Source organism: Ostrinia furnacalis, unplaced genomic scaffold (genome assembly GCF_004193835.3).
Source record: "Ostrinia furnacalis isolate ACB-3 unplaced genomic scaffold, ASM419383v2 OfSCF7602, whole genome shotgun sequence".
Lineage (NCBI taxonomy): Eukaryota > Metazoa > Arthropoda > Insecta > Lepidoptera > Crambidae > Ostrinia > Ostrinia furnacalis.
This window is the reverse complement of record NW_021137841.1, coordinates 94,321-117,111: the sequence shown is the minus strand read 5'-3', so window position 1 is coordinate 117,111 and position 22,791 is coordinate 94,321. Positions and strand designations below refer to the sequence as shown.

Sequence of the window (22,791 nt, the reverse complement as noted above, 5' to 3'; positions counted from 1 at the left end):
TCAAGTGCATGCCAATCCGTAAGAACATTCACCAGCGCGCTATACGAGATGCTGCGTCCGCGCTTACCCAACGCGATGAAGTATCTTGATCATATTAATGACGGCTCTCGTTTTAGCACTCACCAGTTGGCGCTACTGTTGACGCCAACTGGTGAACGCTGAATAGGTACGAGGATTGTCGCATTTGGACTAACCAGGAGATACTGTCACTCGCTATGTCAAATATTTAGTGAAAAACGATACATACCTACCTCGTTTTAAACATCTGGAAACGTTGGTGACTGGCGTTAGAAGTATTATTATTTCTTTGTAACGACTTTTGAAGTACTTAACAAATCTCAATATATTACCAGATGGAAAGCGGCAGCCGCTTCGGCTCCTCACTCGGCCTAGCTGGCGTCGCCGGTCGCCGCATTGAGCGCCCCCGCCACCTGCCCGCGCGATCGCTCTCCTCCCAGCAGCTGGGGCCCACCGCCGGGGGGTCACCGTCGGCGAGGCGCGTCAGACAACTCCTGGAGCTGGGGTCCCGGTTCAACTGCCCCAACCCGAGCCCCGTGCCAACGCCAAGCTCGCGTCACCAGAGGCATCTTGACATCAATCCCAACGGTGAGTGTTTTCTTGCTCTCTTCCCAGCAGCTGGGGCCCACCACCGGGGGGTCACCGACGGCGAGGCGCGTCAGACAACTCATGGAGCTGGGGTCCCGGTTCAACTGCCCCAACCCTAGCCCCGCGCCCACGCCCAGCTCGCGCCATCAGAGGCATCTTGACATCAATCCCAACGGTGAGTGTTTTCTTGCTCTCCTCCCAACAGTTGGGGCCCACCGCCGGGGGGTCACCGTCAGCGAGACGCGTCAGACAACTCCTGGAGCTGGTGTCCCGGTTCCACTGCCCCAACCCTAGCCCCGTGCCCACGCCCAGCTCGCGCCATCAGAGGCATCTTGACATCAATCCCAACGGTGAGTGTTTTCAGTGATTGTGCCCCCGCCACGTATGCACGCGCGCTCGCTCTCTTCCTAACAGCTGGGACCCACCGCTGCGCGCCGGGGGGCCACCGCCGGGGATCCATCCCATTTACAAATGGTATGTATACCTACTTCCTTGATTAGTAATCGGTCAAAACCACTTTTGACTGCAAAAATCGTTAATTCATAATTTCAAGAATTCAGTAAAAATTACTAGTTCTTGAATTAAGAATGAAAATGACTGCACGGTATTGGCATTCAAAACATTTAGTGTTTTTTCTATTTGGGAGGATTCAATTACATGCCTGAAAGTTAACATTTAAAGTTCTTGACCAACCTTAACTGAGCTTTCCAAATATATTTATTACAGAGTTCCTAAAATACAAAGTGGAGAAACCTGGTTCTGGCGGTCTCTCAGCGTCCATGACCGGTCTTTCCCGCCTCGCGGGCGGGGTCTCGGGCATGTTGTGGGTGCACTTGCTAGCGGGACGGGGACTAAGGCCGGCGCCATCCGGGGCTTCCCCGGGGTCGCCGCCGTCCGGGCCCTTGGCGCCGGCCCAGCCGCCGGTGGCGCCTAGAGACTTGTACTGTGTGCTGGAGTGTGATCGAGTGCACAAAGCGCGTACTGTGGTGAGTTATGTTGTATTTCAGCAGTTGTCAATGTTTTAGACATCATTTTCTGTTTGGATATCTTGTAGACTTTAGCCGCCTAAGTTTTTAATTTTTATGTCCTTATCATTTAAAAGCTGTAATCACGATCTTGAGTGGAAAACTCGAATTATTTTTTCTATCAATAGGTAATTGCATTCCAAAAAAATTTTTTTCACCATAAACTTGATATCCCAGAAAGAGAATATCATAGGCAATATGTAGTACCTACACTGATAAAATTCCACTGTCCCGATAGGAAACCGATTTGATTTCTTTATTAAAATTATCATAACGCTTCTTTTCTTCTTATGTTGGTCTTATGTTTTCTCAGCTGGATTCAAAATACTATTATTATATCCCGTGTCCATCAGGTCCGCACGGGCGAGCTCCAGTTCGACTGGGATGAGTCGTTCGAACTAGAGCTGGTCGACAACCGGCAACTAGACGTGCTTGTATACTCGTGGGACCCGCAGCACCGCCACAAGCTGTGCTACCGCGGCGCCGTCACGCTGCCCGACCTGCTGGCGCGCTCGCCGTCGCACCAGCTGGCGATAAAGGTACCTACTGCAAGAGACACAAGGTTCAAATTACTTCAGTCTGCATGAACTACGCAAGCTTGCCACAGTACCGCTACAAGCTGTGCTACCGCGGCGCCGTCACGCTGCCCGACCTGCTGGCGCGCTCGCCGTCGTACCAGCTGGCGATAAAGGTACCTACTGCAAGAGACACAAGGTTCAAATTACTTCAGTCTGCATGAACTACGCAAGCTTGCCACAGTACCGCTACAAGCTGTGCTACCGCTGGGCCGTCACGATGCCCAACCTGCTAGCGCGCTTGCCCTTGCACCAGCTGGCGATAAAGGTACCTACTGCAAGAGTCACAAGGTTCAAATTACTTCAGTCTTCATGAACTACGCAAGGTCGCCACAGTGTCGTGGGACACGCAGCACCGCTACAAGCTGTGCTTTATGCTGCCCGACCTAGCTAGCTAGCTGGTGATAAAGGTAAAGGTAACTTAAAACACGACAGAGAAGCTACGGACAGTGTCCTGCGTGAGCCATACGAGTCGAACATGCGGGACGTCACTAATGGCAGTTGCCTCTAGTATTCTTCCGCGTTTCCTGATCAGCAGCCGAATTGCTGAGGCATCAACTAGGAAGAGGACATTATTCACACGCCAGCAAGCGCACGTGCTTACAACTGAGGCCTGAAGATATCGCTTTTTAGTCTAGTTGTCGTCAAAAGTCAACAACTGACTATAGATGACCCACGCTGAACTGTCCCGCCAAACTCAATGACAGGGGGGCGCTACCATCGTTCAACTTTATGGTTTCCAACATGGCAAAAATCGGAACCAGCGATTCGGTATTGACGGTGGCGCCCCGCTGTCAATGTCATCGATAGGACAGTTCAGTATTTTGAAACTATAACTTTTTGTGAGCTGTCAAATATTATTCTCCTTTAGCAACTGCGCCTAGGGCGCAGACCACCGATTTTTAGTTGGCTGATAGTTGGATCAGGCTGCTGAACAGTACGGAATGTAGTTTGTTTTAAGAATTAATCGGTGTAATGTGCGCACTTCCATACATGCCCATACTGATTAACTGCCCGACTAAACTATCGGCCGATAAAAAATCGGTGGTCTGCGCCTAGGCTTAAACTTTGTATGGTACAAAAAAAAAGTGACTTCACTTTCTCACTTTCCAAATCATCCTCACAGATGGAGCCCCGAGGGACGTTATACGTGCGCGTACGCCACACAGAGCCGCACGAGTTATTCCGGCGGCGGCCGGCGCCGTCGCGTATGTCACCGCCGCCGCTGTTCGGCGCGGAACTAGACGCGGTGGTAGCGCGAGAGATGCGGCCGGCGCACGCGCCGCCGGTACCGCTCATTGTACGCCGATGTGTTGAGGAGATCGAGAGAAGAGGGCTGGACATCATTGGTAAGTAAATGCCTTTGCAGAAAACAAATGATTGTTAGGACTTATCTAAATGTAAATATAAAAGCGGAAGGTCACTGAATGACTGACTGACTGAGTCACTCACTCATCACGAAATCTCAGAAACTACAAGTCCTAGGAGTCTCAAATTTTGCATGTTCGTTTTAAACGTAACGTAGGTACTCACTAAGGCGGGATTTTGGGACCTCTTGGAGTAAAACGGGATCCACGCGTACGAAGTCGCGGGCTGTCGCGCCGGCAGTAACTTATATAACTTTTGTGACTTCTGTGACTTCTATGACTTCTGTGTCTTCTATTGCTTGTATAACTCCCACGAGTTATAGGACTTAATTGAATGGGTTGAGGAGAACGAGAGATATTGGTTTATAAACGGTGCTACATTGATGAGATTGAGAGGCCACCTTATTAGCAACTTAGAGACAATTATTGTAGAACTTCAGGCCTCGTCAAACTATCTAACATGGGAAGAGTAGGTCTAATTGTCCATTTAGCTCTGAGTATATTAGAAAGTTATTACAGTGAAGAAATAAATGACCTGGTGATCATAATTTATTTATATTTATTTTAATTAATAATGGTGACGGTTTTGTTATTAGAGACTAAATTTTAAATTAACATCTTGAAAAAATCGAACTGCCTAAGGCAGGAATTGAATCCACGACTAGACTAGTTTTGTCCACGCCTCCGACTGCATTTGTGAACACTGTTAACCATGATCATTGAAATTCAGAAAAAAGAAAGAAAGAAAGAAAGAAAAAATATTTATTTGGTACTAGTGCAATTTTTAATTTGTTTCCTTCTATGTTTTGAGTACAGTTGGGTAAGAATAACAATAGTATTACTTACTGAACATAATTTTCCGTCACCAGGTCTTTACCGCCTCTGCGGTTCTGCCAGCAAGAAGCGAATTCTCCGAGAAGCGTTCGAAAGGAACGCTCGAGGCGTGGAGCTGACGCCCGACTCGGTTCCCGACATCAACGTTATAACCGGCCTGCTCAAGGACTATTTAAGGGAGCTCCCGCAGCCGCTGTTCAGCCGGTGTCTGTACCAGATGACACTGGATGCTCTTGGTGAGTCATGAAGATGGATGGTTTTTGAAAAATCATTTTTTCGAGTTAAATCAATAATTTAGAATGCTCATGATATTTTGTGTATTTTTGCATCTTTCATAATTTCTTTTAACTTAGTTCTTCAGTGATAGACTGTGTTGATAAGTACTCGTACCTAATGTAACTGATGCTGAATTGATCTGTAATTTTTAAGCCTTTGATTCTGGCTATGAGCACACTGCTATCTAATGATGAGATGAGATGATTATAGTGGGCTCGAAGCAGGCAAAGTCATCGTACATAGATATACTTGATACCTAGGTCGTAAAGGAACTGTGGTATGATCGTTTCACTCCACCAATTTTTGGTCGAGGGAAGCGCAAGGTGCGGGGAGTTTGATCCGAGCAATCCAAGCGTCATTATTGTAGTGTGCGTGTGCACTCATAATTTAGCGTGTACCGATAACACTCAAACATTAGCAGAAGAATGGTAGGGCGCGTTCTTCGTGGATGAAGTAGGTAATATTGGTTTTAGGTGCCCTCGGACGAGTTCGCGTTCTACAAAACTTTTTTCTATTTCTCTCACTAGGACTAACTATGCTAGTAACAGTTTTGTACCTAGATCTTGTGAGGAATATGATAATAGGTTTAACGCGATTGACATTTTTAATTCTTCCTTACCATCTTATAAAAAACAATTAAGATAATGTTTGAATATATAACTTTGACCTACATAATTATAATTATAATTTATCTGACATTTGATTTATATAATTTTATTAATTTTTAACTTTTTGACATTTTATAATTTTTATTAAATTGAACTGTTTGACATTTTATAATTGACACTTATTTATTTGACATTTAGAAATTAATGTATAAATTATTACTATTTTAGTGTGCACTCTGTATTCATTTTAACTGTGGAAACTTTGCTGATTTCTGTCCTATTTTTTGTGTGATTATTTGTCTGTATATCAAAATTATTTGTTTCCCTAATATAAATAAATAAATAAAATAAAAAAATGAAAAGATCTTTACTAACTAATAATATAATTATTTTAGGCGTCTGCCTCCCCGACGACCGCGAAGGCAACGCGCGCCTCATGGCCTCGATAGTCGAATGCCTCCCTCGCGCCGCGCGCGCCACCCTCGTCTTCCTCCTCGACCACCTCGCCCTGGTGGTGGCTGCCCAGGACAGAAACAAGATGTCCCCTCAACATCTGGCAGTGGCCCTAGCACCGCCATTGATGCTGCACTCCCAACCGGCAAATGACCTGGACTACCAGAGGCCGATACATGTCCTTCAATGCCTGCTGCAGATCTGGCCGCCGCCTAAGCGTTCAGGTAATGTACCCTCGTTTTTCTGTTTGATAATAGGGTAGTTGACACCACCAGTCAATTAAAATATGAGCTGTCAAAATGCATATAATATTATTTCCCACTAGCTGACCCGGCGAACTTTGTTCCGCCTTAATGGCAATAAATAAGCAGACTTTTTTTAATTTCGAACGGGATAAAAAGTATCCTATGTCCTTCTCCTGGCTCTAAACTACCTCCCTGACAATTTTCAGCTAAATCAGTTCAGCCGTTCTTGAGTTATAAGTGGTGTAACTAACACGACTTTCTTTTATATATATAGATATTAGATTTTGAATGGCAAATGGAAGCTATGACGTCTGTGTAGCGTAGGTCACTGAGCAAAAGATCAATGTTCTTCCGAACCGTTTGTCATTTGGTCGTGGATTGAAAAGACAAGGCCAGATTTTGTATGATTGAAAACTAACTCGGTTTTCGGAGCTAGACAGAAGATTTTGTAAAAAGAAGTCATGGAATTATTGGTTCGTGGTGTCAACTACCCAATTTAGTGCGTGGTGACTGGTGATCAACATTAGCATGATATCTTCTCGACACTTGACATCAGTACTGGTAGTAGGTACAGACGCTTGATTATATTTTGTTGAACTTACTGTCCAAGGCATGTTCTGTAGAGAGCAGATTGCAAAGCTGTTCAACTAACAGGTTATGTACGTAATCTATTGACGTGCTTATGTGACTTCTGTGTTAGAAATTAAAAGAATTGCAATCTATCGTTTAAAAGTTAATTTTAAATTTTTGTCGTAAATATTTTCTATCATCCATAAAACATCATTAAAAATCACCCTAGTTAGTATTTTACGACAAAATTATACTGTTTATCAATTGAGTAAAGTCATAAGTCCTCAAGATTGTTTTTAAGATTTTTGTGTCACATAGAGTGCATATAACCGTGTTTATTTTCTGTAGTCCTTAGACAGTAGTGGCAAGTGGTTGTGGAGATCTAAGCGGAACCTTAACGCATGTATGTTTGTAGACAGTTCGGCGCGGCGAGCCAGCAACCGGGCCGCGTGGAAGCAAAGTCAGTGCGTCGCCAGCGGCCTCAGCCACCCTCCCCCCAGGTGATAAGTAACCCCACCACCATAGGTAGTCACATAGGTAGTCTTTTCCCCCAAGTGATAGGTAGATCTAACCCCCACGTGATAAGTACCCACAACCGCCATCAAGATTTTATTTTAGAACAACATTGACAAACTGATAAAGGTGACTGAGTTTCTTTTGCCACTTCTTCTCAACACCAGCCCATACGTTGTCTCGAAGTGGTGGTAGGGCAAGCTATATTTGGGACGTGTATAAGTGCCCTGGAAAGGGCCTATGTACTGAATAAACTGAATAATTAAAAAATAAAATGAAATCATTTCATTACAAATGGTAAAACGGGTTCTGTCACTAAAGATCTAAAGAAGGAAGTCGAAATGTATTAAAGTTGGAGCCAACTAACCTGGAGCTTGTAAGTTTGTTTCCTTTGAATGAAAAACTTTTCTATTTATCGATCTGGGGGTCAATTTATAGGCTCCCAAAACGTTTCTTTTGAAATCTATATTCTCATACACATATACCTACACAAAGATAATCTGTAAACCATAAACATTTTTATCATTTTCCATGTATCATTTTATAATAATAGTATTTTGAAGTCGTTGTATGCGATGCTAGTATTATTATTGGCATTACATTGTAACATAATAAACAAATTGTCAGGTTTGAAATAAAACTTGCCATACTAATTGAATGAGTATTTAATGAGGGCTATCGTTTTAGCGCTCACCAGTTTGCGCCACTGTAGAGTAAGGTCCTGTCACTTGCTAGTAGCGAAGACAGTGGCACCATCTGGTGAGTGCTGAAGTGGTAGGAGGACTGTCGCATTTGCACTCATCTAGATGGCGCCACTGTAGAGTAAGGTCCTGTCAATCGCCAGGGGTGCCAACTGTTAAGTATAAAAACGACAGCCCTCATTGCTATAACGTTTGTTGACGCAGGCCGAGTTCCGCCCTCAGTCAGTCCATATCGGCCTCAAGCGGCAGCATCAGCAGCATCTCCGCCGCCAGCTCTCTCGGGTCGGCCCGTGCCCGACCGCTCGCCGCCCGCACATGTAAGTATGGTAACAAGCCTTATCGCGAGTCCTATAGAGTACATTGTTGAGCGTTATACGGCAGGTTCTGTGCCATTTTCGTCGCCAGCTCACTAGGGCCGTGCTCCTCAACTGCCCACCGCAACATTGCGTGCACGATAGAACTCAAAAGTTGAACATTTCCACCGCAAATTCTCTCGAGTGAGACTACCTTGAGACTACTGAAGCAAACATTATATTAGGTACCTACCTAATCGAGTTCAAAGTTGAGTGTGAAACGAAAAATAATCTTTTCTGTTGGAGATCTGTATCCATCTCTTAAAGGTGAAAAAGAGAAATCAAAATTCTTCAACTTGGTAGATCTTTGTCAATAAATAAAATAAAATAAAATAAACATACAATATTCGGATTTATGTATATTACAAATGTAGATTTCTGCATGAGAACAATTAATGTGCGTTCTAAAAAACACTAAAATAAACCATCTTGTTCAGATTTTGAACGAATGTTTTTTTTTGCAATCTTGGGTATTTATTGCAACTGTGTTGCTTATTAAACAAATGGCTAGGCTTGTTACCTTAATAGTGTTTTTTCTCCCACCCAGGTTCTCTCATCAGTCAGGGCCGGCCAATATCGTCCGCAGTCGCCTCTCCGCGGGCCGCTGCCCGCTCCTCCTCGCTCCCGTCAAGTGACGGTGTCGTCGCCCGGCTCGCCCAGCAGTAGCAGCGGCAGCCACAGCCCCGCCGACACCATCAAGCACACCGGCTCCGTGTCGTCTATCCTGCGGCAGCCGGAGCGGGCGGCCTCGCCCAGAGGTATGGGGTTCTGTTCTCGATAGGGACATTCCAAGGGAAACTTCAAAATTTTGAGGTCTACCCCTTCCATCATTCCAGAGTGATCCCTGAAGAAGCCATTCACCAATCTCATCATGACTCCAGGTCTGAGGAAATCCATATGAGTTTGACATTCCCAGAAGACTAATTTTGGCCTAGCCGTAGCTCTGATGTATGTTGTTACCCTTATCTGCATGCTACCGTCTCAGTCAAGCGTCAACTCTCTCCTACTGTTCGGTCCTCCTCGCTCGTCAAGTGGCGGTGTCATCGCCCGGCTCGCCCAGCAGTAGCAGCGGCAGCCACAGCCCCGCCGACACCATCAAGCACACCGGCTCCGTGTCGTCTATCCTGCGGCAGCCGGAGCGAGCGGCCTCGCCCAGAGGTATGGGGTTCTGTTCTCGGTAGGGACAAAGAGCAGATGCTCCTAGGGAATCTTCGACATTTTGGGATCTTTTGTGTTTACCCCTTCCATTATCCCAGAGTGATTCCTGAAGAAGCTCTTCACCAATCTCATCGCGTCTCCAGGACTGAGGAAATCCATTGTGTTACCCTTATCTGCATGCTACCGTCTCGGTCAAGCGTCCTCTCTCTCCTACTATTCGGTCCTCCTCGCTCCCGTCAAGTGACGGTGTCGTCGCCCGGCTCGCCCAGCAGTAGCAGCGGCAGCCACAGCCCCGCCGACACCATCAAGCACACCGGCTCCGTGTCGTCTATCCTGCGGCAGCCGGAGCGGGCGGCCTCGCCCAGAGGTATGGGGTTCTGTTCTCGATAGGGACATTCCAAGGGAAACTTCAAAATTTTGAGGTCTACCCCTTCCATCATTCCAGAGTGATCCCTGAAGAAGCCATTCACCAATCTCATCATGACTCCAGGTCTGAGGAAATCCATATGAGTTTGACATTCCCAGAAGACTAATTTTGGCCTAGCCGTAGCTCTGATGTATGTTGTTACCCTTATCTGCATGCTACCGTCTCGGTCAAGCGTCCTCTCTCTCCTATTATTCGGTCCTCCTCGCTCCCGTCAAGTGACAGTGTCGTCGCCCGGCTCGCCCAGCAGTAGCAGCGGCAGCCACAGCCCCGCCGACACCATCAAGCACACCGGCTCCGTGTCGTCTATCCTGCGGCAGCCGGAGCGGGCGGCCTCGCCCAGAGGTACGGGGTTCTGTTCCCGGTAGGGACAGAGAGCAGATGCTCCTAGGGAATCTTCGACATTTTGGGATCTTTTGTGTTTACCCCTTCCATCATCCTAGAGAGATCCTTGAAGAAGCTCTCCACCAATCTCATTGCGTCTCCAGGACTAAGGAAATCCATTGTGTTACTTTTGTCTGTCCCCGTCAAGTGACGGTGTCGTCGCCCGGCTCGCCTAGAGGTACGGGGTTCTGTTCCCGGTAGGGACCTTCCTAGGGAAACTTCAAAAATTTTGGGGTCTTTTGTGTCTACCATCATTCCAGCCAGAGTGATCCCTGCATAAGCCCTTCACCAATCTCATCATCCGTCTCCAGGTCTGAGGAAATTCATATGAGTTTGACATTCCCAGAAGACTAATTTTGGCACGGCTAGGCTAGCTCTGATGTATGTTGTTACCCTTATCTGCATGCTAACGTCTCGGTCAAGCGTCATCTCTCTCCTACTATTCGGTCCTTCTCGCTCTCGTCAAGTGACGGTGTCGTCGCCCGGCTCGCCCAGCAGTAGCAGCGGCAGCCACAGCCCCGCCGACACCATCAAGCACACCGGCTCCGTGTCGTCTATCCTGCGGCAGCCGGAGCGGGCGGCCTCGCCCAGAGGTATGGGGTCCTGTTCTCGATAGGGACATTCCAAGGGAAACTTCAAAATTTTGAGGTCTACCCCTTCCATCATTCCAGAGTGATCCCTGAAAAAGCCCTTCACCAATCTCATCATGTCTCCAGGTCTGAGGAAATCCATATGAGTTTGACATTCCCAGAAGACTAATTTTGGCCTAACCGTAGCTCTGATGTATGTTGTTACCCTTACCTGCATGCTACCGTCTCGGTCAAGCGTCCTCTCTCTCCTATTATTCGGTCCTCCTCGCTCCCGTCAAGTGACGGTGTCGTCGCCCGGCTCGCCCAGCAGTAGCAGCGGCAGCCACAGCCCCGCCGACACCATCAAGCACACCGGCTCCGTGTCGTCTATCCTGCGGCAGCCGGAGCGGGCGGCCTCGCCCAGAGGTACGGGGTTCTGTTCCCGGTAGGGCCATTAGTAGGGTTCGTAGGGAAACTTCGAAATTTTGAGATCTTTGGTGTCTCCCTTCCATCATCCCTGAGTGGTCCTTAAAGGAGACTTTCACAAACCTTATCATGTCACCAGGTCTGAGGAACTCCATACTTGGGTTTGTCATTCCCAGAAAACTAATTTTAGTCTAGGCCATAGCTCTAATTTATGGTGTTCTGTTCTCGATAGGGACTGACAATGAGCAGCTGCGCTGCTCCTAGGGATGACGATTACGAAATTTTGGGACCTTTCGTTTCTACCCATTCTATCATCCCTCTGTAGTTCCTAATGAAGCCCTCCACCAATCTCATCGTCTCCTAGTCTGAGGAAATTAATTTGGGTAAAGAAGACTAATTTTGGTTTAGGCCATTGCTCTGTATTCGCACAGAAAATATCGTATGGTGTCACTCTTCTCCATATGCTACTGTCGTTGACTCTGTCCAGCATAGAATTTTGTCGGCCAGACAATCTGGCGTCACACAGTACTGAGGTGCTAGTCCCAGTGAAAGTACAGTCAAGAGACATAGTGGTTACTATGCCTCGCCCGGCAGTAGGATCGTACCGTAAAACAGCCAGCTCTGGACCTCTCTCCTGTGGCAGCTGGAGCGTGCATGTTTATAAGATAATTCTAACTATTGGAGTATAATATCTTTCTGGTTGTTGATGCTGCTTGTACTGTAACAATAGCTTCCTAACAATCAGAGCGGGAGTGTCGGAGATGTACCTCAACGAGTATCACATGATGAATATTGCTACCACTGCTGCACTGGTCTGGTCACAAGCCTCAATTCAATCAAGTGACGGTGTTCTCGCCAGGCTCGCGTAGCAGTAGCTCCGACAGTCACGGCACCGCAGTCACCGTAATATTCAACGGCCCCGTGCCTCCTAAGTAACGCAGCCGGAGCAGGCAGCCTCACTGAGAGGTACCATCCCGTATATTTGAGTCACATGTTGTCACTACTGAAGTATGTCTTCCTCGCTGCGGCTTCCCATGAGAACTTTCGTTTCATAACGCTGCTGCACTAACAGTAGATTTGGTAACCCGGCCCTGCAGGCACCAGGTGTCGTCCAGTATTCACACATAACACCAATAGGTCATGCGTAATGGGATAACAGTTGGAGAATAACTTTAACAGTAGATTTGTCACAGTCTCGTGGACACTGTCATGGTTGATCCTTCACCAATTACCTCATTACTGAAGCGCTAACGTCTAGTGAGAGTTTGTCCAGTCCCGCAGGCACTATCAAATACACCAGTATTTTGTTTTCGTCAGACCATGTCTCTGCTTTTTGCCCACATCAGACTTTCACGACAAGCAAGTCATCAAGGTTGTTCTAACACTGGATTACGTCATGATTTTCACACGAGCACTCGGGTACACAGGTAGCGGTTCACCGCGCAGCAGCGGCTCGCCGCGCGCGTCGCCGCGTGACTCCCCGCGCGCGCACACGCCGCGTGAGAACACGTCGCGCGCGACGACCCCGCGTGACAACACGCCGCGCGAGAACACGCCGCGTGAGTCGCCGCGCGCCGCCATCCCCGGCACGTCGGCCGGGCTGGCCGTGACGCTCAACTCGGCCGGCGCGCTCAGCCCGCGCTTCAGCTCCACCAACCCCTTCCTGCAGCAGTACGACGCCGAGGAGGAGGCCGAGGCCTGGCGCGCCGCCGACATATTCTCCTCCGCGCACACATAGTGCTCATAGCGAATTGAGATTTTCTAGTCAATTTTTTTAATCGAATCGAAAGAGTGCTACGATTCCGCTGTATATTATGTTATTTAACGAGCGTGGTGCGCGCTCGTGTAATTGTTATATATAGAGCGAGTTATGATGTATATTATTGTGTGAATGTATACCTGCTGACGCGCGAGGCGCACGCCTCCCGCCCGCCGCCGCCCCGCCCCGTAGCCACTATAGTGTTTATGATATTGTATTGTACATTGTATATAAATATGTAGGTACGCTCCAGTTTTGTACCGTTCGGGCGAGGCCCGGCGGGCGGCCGCGGCGCTACACACATCATCCCACATATCAGAGACTTGCGTACGCTATCGACACGGCAGCGGGCACACAACGCGAATCCATTCTCATAGCTGCATGTGTATATCTATGACGTTGTATAGAAGCAATATTTAAACTATATGAGAGCTAGAATGACTTAAACAATAAATAGAGTATTTATCTTCACAAATCGATCTCTCAGAACGATCTTATGATTATTACATTACGACTTAGAAGTAAATAGACGTCCACAAGGTCCGTGTGTCGACAGCGGACTCAAGCCAGTAGCTCGACTAGGGAGAGTGTATCATAGATCAGACGTACGGACTGTCTTGAGACTGAGACCATATCAGAGTAGCTCGTAGGCACCTCTCGCAGGGATCCGTCGTAGAAGGAGCGATTACGTCACGACTGCGCAGGAGTTCGCGACCTGTTGGAACGAACATTAAACATATTCTAAATAATCCTTGTTCATTAATAACTTAATAAATATATAACGATATATAAAATAATAATAGTGTTAGTGGAGCATTTTTACGAGTCGCTAATTCTATGAAGGGATGGAGTATTTACCCGTTGAGATCGGTCGCAATCTCAAGATCAGAGGTGCTGTGTTTGGGTTTGGAATATTTGGGACCTTAGTAAATGATAATAAAGTAAGTATATAATAATATCGATGCGCTCGAGCACTGAAAGTCAGAGCGTTCAAAAACCAATAACTTACGAATCAAATCTTAGATTGAAAATAATCATAAAATAAATTATACGATTTGAATTGACGACAAGAGCAAACTTTATTGGTATTTCCTAAGGGTTTATGCTTGAGGGTTAAAGGATTGAATGGTACAGGGATTCTAAACTCCGAAAACACCACCTCAGTTCTATAACTAGCGTCTGCTAGACATATAAGAGTGGGTGAAATCGACCAATGACAGCACTGACCGTACCCTTCACTGCCATGATTGGTCCATTTATTATAGAAAACATATATTATACACTTGTTTATATGTCTGTCGGAGGCTACACGGTTACTATAATATTACTTTTGAGCGACACTTCAAGACGAAATTTTGTTATTTAATGTCTACTGTTTATAGATTTGCACAAATAACACGACTGATATGGGACACAAAAAGTTTTTGATATTTTTACTTTTGTACTTGTTCCTGGTTTGTAACGATAAATAGAGTTATGTTGAGAACCTCGCCTTTAATGTACCTCTAACTGTTCATATCTGCTCACGAATTTCATGTGTGTAGGAGTTTTATAACCAATACTTATACGAGTTTGTCATTCTGAATCATTGTTTCGCAAGGGCTTTTATAATCACTTATTATGTTATTCATAAAGATGAAGTTCGTGTTCAGATAGCGCCTATACAAAACCCTTTATGGAGTCGTTACATTCGGTGATAATATGTAGCGATAATTTTAATCCATCGTGAGTATTGAGAGCGTCTTCGTAAAGATTTTGTGAAAACTCGTTCACTATCTTCAGGATAAAAATATCTGCTCTACATTTTTGAATGCCAAGGGCAACTTACGCTGTTTAAAAGTTTTAATATTAGCTTTCAAGTACTTTGCTATAATGGTTTATACTATACCTACAATCGTTATTCCCAGTTAAAAGCAGATATTTTATTTCCCTATGATAGTAATCGTGACTAGACAATATAGGATTACCTACTGTGGTTGAGATGATGTATTTTCAAATATAAATAACTATTAAGATCAAAAACATTAAAATTATATACCTGGTAAAATTATATAGCATTCTAATATTACTACCATCATCTCGCCCACACTATGATAACGTAAGACTTGAATTGTCGCTCGACAGTCGGTAGCCGGCCGCGTGTAGCGGTAGTAGCGGCAGTGTAGTTATAAAACTACCGCGCCCGTAAAAACGACTAACATAGTTACGAAACTACAATAACCTTCGCAGCGGAGACGTAGTAAGAAAGTTTAACCATCGTTATAAGAGCTACATGTAATAGAAAACAAGCGAACTTGCGTTTCTATACTACGAAACTACGAATCCGTCGTAGTTGGTACTGTAGCTACGAAACTCGTAGCCGTTGTAGCGGGGGTCGTAGTTTGATGACTATAGCGCCTGAGTAGTGTGTAGTGACTACGGCGCACGGCTTCAGTTGGCTTCATTTCGGCACTAACTTTGAGGGATCACCACTTGACTGTTATGAAGTAGTTGATAGATTGTTTCTATTAAGACTATGCTGAACGGATTTAGGCAGCGAATACGAAAGATTTGCGGCTGGTGATGAATGTATCATCGAGATTCGCTTAATAGAATAACGAATGTTTTGTAGCCCATATAGTTGTGTTTTTATTCGTTGACGAGAATTTTATTAAAAGACCATTTGGATAAAAAAACAAGAAATGGCCTAAATCAGTGAGTCAGTAGCTATCTGTTTCTTTTCAATGTATCTATTTTGTAGACAATCAGACAGTGATCAAGAACAAGAATCAAAAACTGAAATGTACACTTAAAATGCAGATAACACATAGATTAAGATGATTTGGATGAAATAGTTTTAATTATTTCAAGTGTAAGGTGATAACGATTTTCTATGATTAAACGAATGATAAACTTTTAATTTGTATTAAAAATCTTTCGTCTTCGGGCTCAAATTGTCTAAATCCGTTTAGCTATTTCTTTGTTGAGATCCTATCTGATGTTTCTATTGTATACAAAATGCTATAGAAGTTTCTTGTTGTAAGTGACTGGAATTTGATTGTTTTATCTTTACTATTTGATATCATTATAAATAAATGATGTATAATATTAATATCTGTTGTACAGAATCTGAATAAACACTTTGTATTTGTGTGGAAAGGTCGGCTGAAATTATACTCCAACTTAGAATTTACCTTCCAACTCAATTAATGGAACGGTTTGTAAAAATAAAGGGATTACAGTCTATGAGATAATGTAATCTATTATGAAACTTGATGTCTAATAAAATTAGACTTGTAACTTTTTAATGATAAAGTTTAAATTATGAAAACAATATCCATTCTTATTTCATTAGATATCAAGTAATGCTAATGGGCTGTACATTACTTTCAGTAACAATATTATGAAATCCATTAACGCTGTTATTTATGATCTTCATATTATGTCTAGCCTAATTGACAATGAAACTTTATGTAAATATTATGTGTAGTAGAATATTTAAGAAATCTAATTCTCCTTTGTGATGTGATCGGCCGACCTGAGTCCTATTTATTTGAATTCTGGATTCGTCGTTTTGTGTCGACGCACAACCGATGACGGTTTAGCAATGTAGGATGGATTATATGGAATTTGTTAATTTGTAAAGACTATAGAATTTATGAGGTGTAGTTAATGTGTTAATGTTAGATATGATTGGTGAGCGAGTGTTTGCCTCTCAGAGTTTCTGCCGCTGTACGTTTGCGTTGCTGGGCACCGGGCCCAAGGTAATATCAGTATTTCGAAATTTGGTAAAGTAGCGTTACTACATACGTGTACTTAACGTAACAGTAATGGCCGCTCGTATCTGTACCGGGCGGCTGGAACACAGACAAAATAAATAATACGACGTTATTCCACATTGTTTTACTTGAACACCTATCCTTTTCCAATTCCATATAATAATAATAAACCCTTGTACGAAATAAATACGTTGTGAATCTTCAAAGAATGATATCAAGCCACGACGGGCCATGTCTCTACTTAACAATAGTATAATTGAAATTAATGCCTTTCGATAAAGCTTATAGAATATTGCATGTCATATCAAGTGGGGACAGAAGTCATAAAAATATTCTAAGGCCCTTTATGAATGACATAATCATCTTGACTAAAGCAAGGCAATTGACTTTAGGTAACTTAGGTATTGGTAGAGAAATTATTTACGAAGATTGATAAGTTTTAGGTGCGTGTACTTTGCATCCTTTCAAATTTGTTATTATAGATTTTTATTAATTAATAGCCCATAAAACATTAATAAAATAGGTAAATTTATGTCAATCTACCCTTGTTATGGTCTAATAAAAACACACTGACAAACGCCGTTTACTTACATTGCCTGCTCGGATACACTCACACCTTAAATTACATTTATTCGCAAGCAAACTCATAAGCGGTCCTATTACTCAAAGAGGTAATTCTTTACGTTTTCATACGTAGTAGGAGCCCATTTTTCTCTGTCAGAAATTGTGTAATATTTATAAAAGCCCCGACACAGTAATTCCGTTTAGAACCGGCTCACTGATGCGACGGCATCCGGCCTCCTAGCTCCAGGAGATAGGCAATCACATAATATCAGAAGTTGCGAGGGGATTCAAAAGAAAATGGGATCGTACAAACGTACCTATTGCTTTTCCGTAAACTCTTCTTAGCTTATTTTTGTTAACAATTCACTTATCTGTTATTATTATTTACTAGGGCTGGGTTGCACCATCTTACTTTAACTTTGACAAACGTTCAAACTCCATACAAAAAGCACCGGTTATCGTCATAGTTACCGTTAAAGTTAGGTGGTGCAACTCAGCCTTAGTATTGTGATGTGGCTAGTAGGTAAGTATTTGTAAAGTTATTTTATTCTTGCAAGCGCTTAGATATTGACTAAAATTAAGTAACTATTCTTTGGGCTGAAAATCCATGGTTACTAAATTTAGTTTAGAAACACTTTTTAACTGTTCATTTCAAGTATTTACAATCAAAACACAATATCAAAGACCAAATTCATAAAAAAGTCTATGAAAATTGAAAAGTGAACATCGTTCCCTAGACTATGCTTTCTCGAGTAAATCGAAATGAAATTCGCTTTCTTTGGGTGCCCGAGCGAAGGATGACGATTTATACGCTCGAGCCAAAGGGTAGGTAATTGAAAAGAGTGCGCACGTAGGCATTTTTGTAAGCATGATTTGGTAAAGTGGATTAAAATTCCGAAAGTCTTTTCTAGTTCTGAATTTGCTTTTCAGCTGTATATTTCATGGGAACTTTGTAAAAGAAATTGGAAGTAACTCCAAGTTATTGCGAATATTTAGTAAAGTCAGTTAGCAGCAATATTTATGCTGAAACACGATTTAATTCCAAGTACAGCTTCATTTCAATATACACCAATCGCGATGCAGAATCTATTATGAGTGAATGATTTTGAATGAGTTATCAAAAAGAACTGAAAAAAATACTTATTAGAACCATTCATATGTATCTTTTTCAGTTCTTTTTGATATTCATAAAACTTCTTTATTGCAAGAGGTTGTAATAGAAATAACAGCTAAGTTTATGGCTTTTAAATTGGTATTACCAATATCATAAAATTCACGTCATGAATACATTAAAAATTGAGTCCCCAAACACTCATTTATCTCTTTGAGTTGAAAATAGCACAAGTGAATCTCAAACATTCTACAGGATAACGGTAACGGTAGGTGGGCGGACTTAAACTTTAGTTAAGCTTAACTTTTAGTTACTGATTTACAATGGCGTTCAGTTTACTGAGATGCTATGTAGTACTTTGCTTGAGTTAAAAGTTTTGCTTAACATCCATTGACTTTTTAATTGAGAGTAACTTACTTAGGTACTTACATAAATTAAAAAAATAATGTAACAACTTTTGAATTTCGGATCATCGGTATAAAACATTTTTATCTTCTTGTAAGGGATTGCCTTACGAAAATTATGCCTAATTACATATTATGTGTTAGTATTAGTTAATATTATATGTCGTATTATTTAGGTAATAGAAAAGATAGAACCAAGATATCTTATTCAATTGTTTGAATATTTGCGTTATTTCGATGCACATTGTACTCGTATATTAGGGTATATTGAAGGGTTATATACGACCATCGGTCCTCGTATTTTCGTTGCCCGACATGAAATATGGTTGTTCAGCGATTAAAATGGGAATATTGTGAGACTCACGCTCATCATCAATCAAGCGGAGTATTATTACGTCCTAAAGGTACTTTAATAGCGAGCTGTTTGCACTCAGTTAATAAATCATTTGTAACGGTAATTATACTGCGTCCTAGGACGTCGAGGGAATATGAAAAAATCAATCAGTTGCTCCATTAATATTATTGGTTAGAAGTATATTGGAAAAAACTTTTTTGTATTTTCATGGAATTTATGACCAGAGCAATTGTTCTTGAATTAATTTCAAGGCGAATATCAACAAAGAAGCACTTTACGTAATGAGTCAGTTCCTTGCCAATTTCTTTTTTGGTTGAATTTTATCAAAGCTTGTTGGCAGGTTTAACCCGAAAAATAAAAACGTATTCAGCTTAATTATGAAGAGTAAAATATGCGCTGGGATCTAAGGACACCTCTGGCAGGTATGCCAAAAATGAGGAAGCAGAGGGCCGACAAAAATTACTGCGTACTTTACGCAGCCGGTAGGGGCTCGGACACGTTTTTAATTAATATCTCATGAAAAATGCCTTCCATCACGATTTGAGTGGCATACTAATTTCATTTTTGAATATAAAGTACTTGTTTTATGAATATTAAAACCTTTCTTTCCGACGTGAACGTCACTTTCTTTTGCAATCACGGAGTTCTTCTGAGAAAAAGTTGCAATACTTAATTAAAGGCAGGTGTTTATGGCACCGATCAGGAGGTGAACTTAAATAGAGCTTAGTGCGCCTTTGTAGGCTCCAATCTCGCCTTGAGATATTGACTGGATCAATTCAGATGAAATTTTCATTAGTAGATAGCTGATATTAAAAATAACTTAGGCTACTTTCATTTTAGAAAAATAATCCAGCATTTAATTTCAATATTAAATGGGTAAATCTAATACTGGGATGAAAAATGAAGGTAGGTTAGTTCTCTCTGCGATTTGCAAATTCTAACGGTGCGCTTTGGACTAGTGAAGTCATAAATAAACGTAGGTACTGATATTATTACTCTGCTGTGAAGTGCTGTAATGCTCTGCTAATTACGGATGTATTAGTGTTGTGCTAGAATATGTACCTAATATGTGTATGTGATACATTTTGAAGATATTTATTCCGGGAATCTCTCTTGATCGGTCGGAGTCGGTGATCGGCGGTGTGCTCGTGAACTCTTCGGCTGCAGTTTTTTTGGACTTTGTCATGGTAAGTCTTTATTCCTTAAAGTTTTATCGGAATTCGTTCCAAGAAAAAGCTATAAAATTTTTCCACTTCAGCTCAGACGTCGTGATAGAGCTAATTTTCAACCGACTTCAAAAAAAGGAGGAGGTTCTCAATTCGACCCGTATGTTTTTTTTTTCTATGTTTGTTACGCGATAACTCCGCCAATTATGAACCGATTTGAACAAATATTTTTTCAGCGTATAGGTAATACCTCAAGGGTGGTCCCATTTAAATTTAATAATAAAAAAAACAACCCCCAAGGGTGGAAAATTGGGGATGAACTTTTTTATACGCAATATCTCCGCCGATTATAAACCAATTAGAACGATTACTTTTTTGTTGAATAGGTATTATCAAAAGGGTGGTTTCATGCGAATTTGAAGAAAATATTTCACCCCCAAGGGTGGAAAATTGGGGATGAACTTTTTTATAATATGGTCTCAATGTACTGCCTACCTTCAGAGGTAACATCAAGGTAATAATTAGTCAACTAAAAAGCAAGAAATAAGTTAAATTTTATAAAAAAAAAAAAAACCGACTCCAAAAAACCTTCACTAAAAAGTAGAAAAATAATTACTTATTACCTACTTATTTATTAGGACGAATTATTAATATTTATGTAGGTATACCATGATTGATACTTTTGGAGTCGGTGCAGGCAAACTTTACATGTTTCATAATCTTGGCACCGACTCCAGAAGTATCAATCATGGTATACCTACATAAATATTAATAATTCGTCCTAATAAATAAGTAGGTAATAAGTAATTATTTTTCTACTTTTTAGTGTAGGTTTTTTGGAGTCGGTTTTTTTTTAGCATGTACTTAATTAAAATCGTTTTTACTAGCATTTCTAAGGGACGTCATTTTATCAGCGGAAATTAGAACCACAAGACTAATCTCGATGTCTGATACCGTTTAAATGTGATTTGGTTACTGACTGGTGATTGGTCGCCGCTGTGGTCGCGATCCAAGTTATCTGCTTCAATATCCGACGGATCTACTGATATAGAACCATACATAACGTATACCAATCGTAAATCCACGCGTACGAAGTCGCGGGCGGCCGCTAGTAGAAATATAAAATGTTAAGGCAATTTAATTCATGCCTCTTGGAGATATTCTTGGCGACGCTAGCCCGGAGTAATATATCACTAAGTGCCATAAAATCAATTCAATGGAAGAGCTATTATTTTCAAGTACGCCTCCATCCCGCGATTGCCTTTTACTCCAATTAATGGAACGATTAATTGTCAGGCAAATGGCAGTTTAATTGATCAAAGTTTGGAACACTGATATCTCACTTATCACAAATAAAGCTGTCGCATATATACTCGTTTAACTTAGACCTGTGAAATTGAAAATTAAATGTAAAAACAAAGGGTAATAAAATTGTAAGCTAAATTTAAATATTGGGTATTTTTTGCGGGGATTGTATTTATTACCTTACTAGCCTAGTTATAGTTTTCGTAACAATAATAGGTATAAGTAGTATTACTTTGCAAGACTACAGAAATATCATAAAATTTCCAGTGGACCAGTTTTAAGATTATCTGTAACTGCCGGTTTAATTTGATGAGTCATAAAGTCATTGATTTTCAGCAAACAGGCTTTACAGGCAAGATGAGATGAAGAGTCTAAAAATTAAATAGTATTTACAATCTAGTAAAAATGTAGACCAATAATTTCTTTAGCTCAGATATACTTTAGAACAATATTAAAGGCCGGCTTAGCCGAGCAAAGTGTCAGAAGTGGTATCGAATAACCCTACATTGGAGTAGGTATACCTCTAGTGCACTCGAGTGCACTGAGACTGGCGCATAGCTCCAAGCTCCAAACGTAGACTGTGCCCTATCTGAGTCACGCTCTTGCTATTTTTAATAAAACATTGAGGGAATATTTTTCTTTAGGAATACTTTTGCAATAGTGCCATTGTGCTCGACAGGATATTATAGTTCTTGTGTATTAAATAGTACCTACTTGGCTAAAGGTAAAGAATGTGAATGATTTAACTATTAGTAACTTTTACTAACTACTTAAAAATCATTAAATTCAACTCATGATGAATCTTTGAAGCATTCAGCTTTTTCCTAAATGTAAGCCTAGAACGTTTGAGATTCGACAGCCATATCTTTTTAGTTTGAAAGATAAGTTACACATAGGTACATTGTGTAATTATTCTAAGGTTGCCAGCTATTGCTTACCTAAATAAATCTACCTATAAGCCGGTAACTAGCCGGTACAAATTAAAGATATCCCTACAATTTTTATAACCTTTAAGTCACAAATTAATTAGTCGACTTCACCTTTGTAAGTACGTAATTTGATTAACATTAAAAGTATGAAATTCCTGCAGTCATAACTTTCGACGCTCCGAATGAGAAGTAATGACATTAGTGACAGCTCACAATTATTACGCCTGACCCCAATACGGAGGTCGAGAGGTCCTCGTGAGGGCACTCCCTCCCTACCTGCAAGACTATTCCCAAACGCTGTTTACGTAGTTTCGGGTTTATCTGTCACTGTCGCTCATGCTGGCATCTCACTT

General features: G+C 42.1%; 1 protein-coding gene across 1 annotated transcript in view; it reads left to right on the top strand.

The window, feature by feature from the left end:
• The window catches only part of RhoGAP100F (Rho GTPase activating protein at 100F), a 28,505-nt gene extending 11,921 nt beyond the window's left edge, over positions 1-16,584 (top strand). Inside the window, exons 14-23 of the mRNA XM_028322136.1 lie at positions 354-606; positions 1,333-1,592; positions 1,985-2,170; positions 3,333-3,555; positions 4,443-4,643; positions 5,687-5,968; positions 6,979-7,059; positions 7,978-8,090; positions 8,674-8,884; positions 12,515-16,584. Of these exons, the coding sequence (XP_028177937.1) occupies positions 354-606; positions 1,333-1,592; positions 1,985-2,170; positions 3,333-3,555; positions 4,443-4,643; positions 5,687-5,968; positions 6,979-7,059; positions 7,978-8,090; positions 8,674-8,884; positions 12,515-12,825 (2,121 nt within the window). The 3' untranslated portion in view covers positions 12,826-16,584. The remainder of the gene's footprint in view (positions 1-353; positions 607-1,332; positions 1,593-1,984; positions 2,171-3,332; positions 3,556-4,442; positions 4,644-5,686; positions 5,969-6,978; positions 7,060-7,977; positions 8,091-8,673; positions 8,885-12,514) is intronic.
• Positions 16,585-22,791: the final 6,207 nt, after the last annotated feature.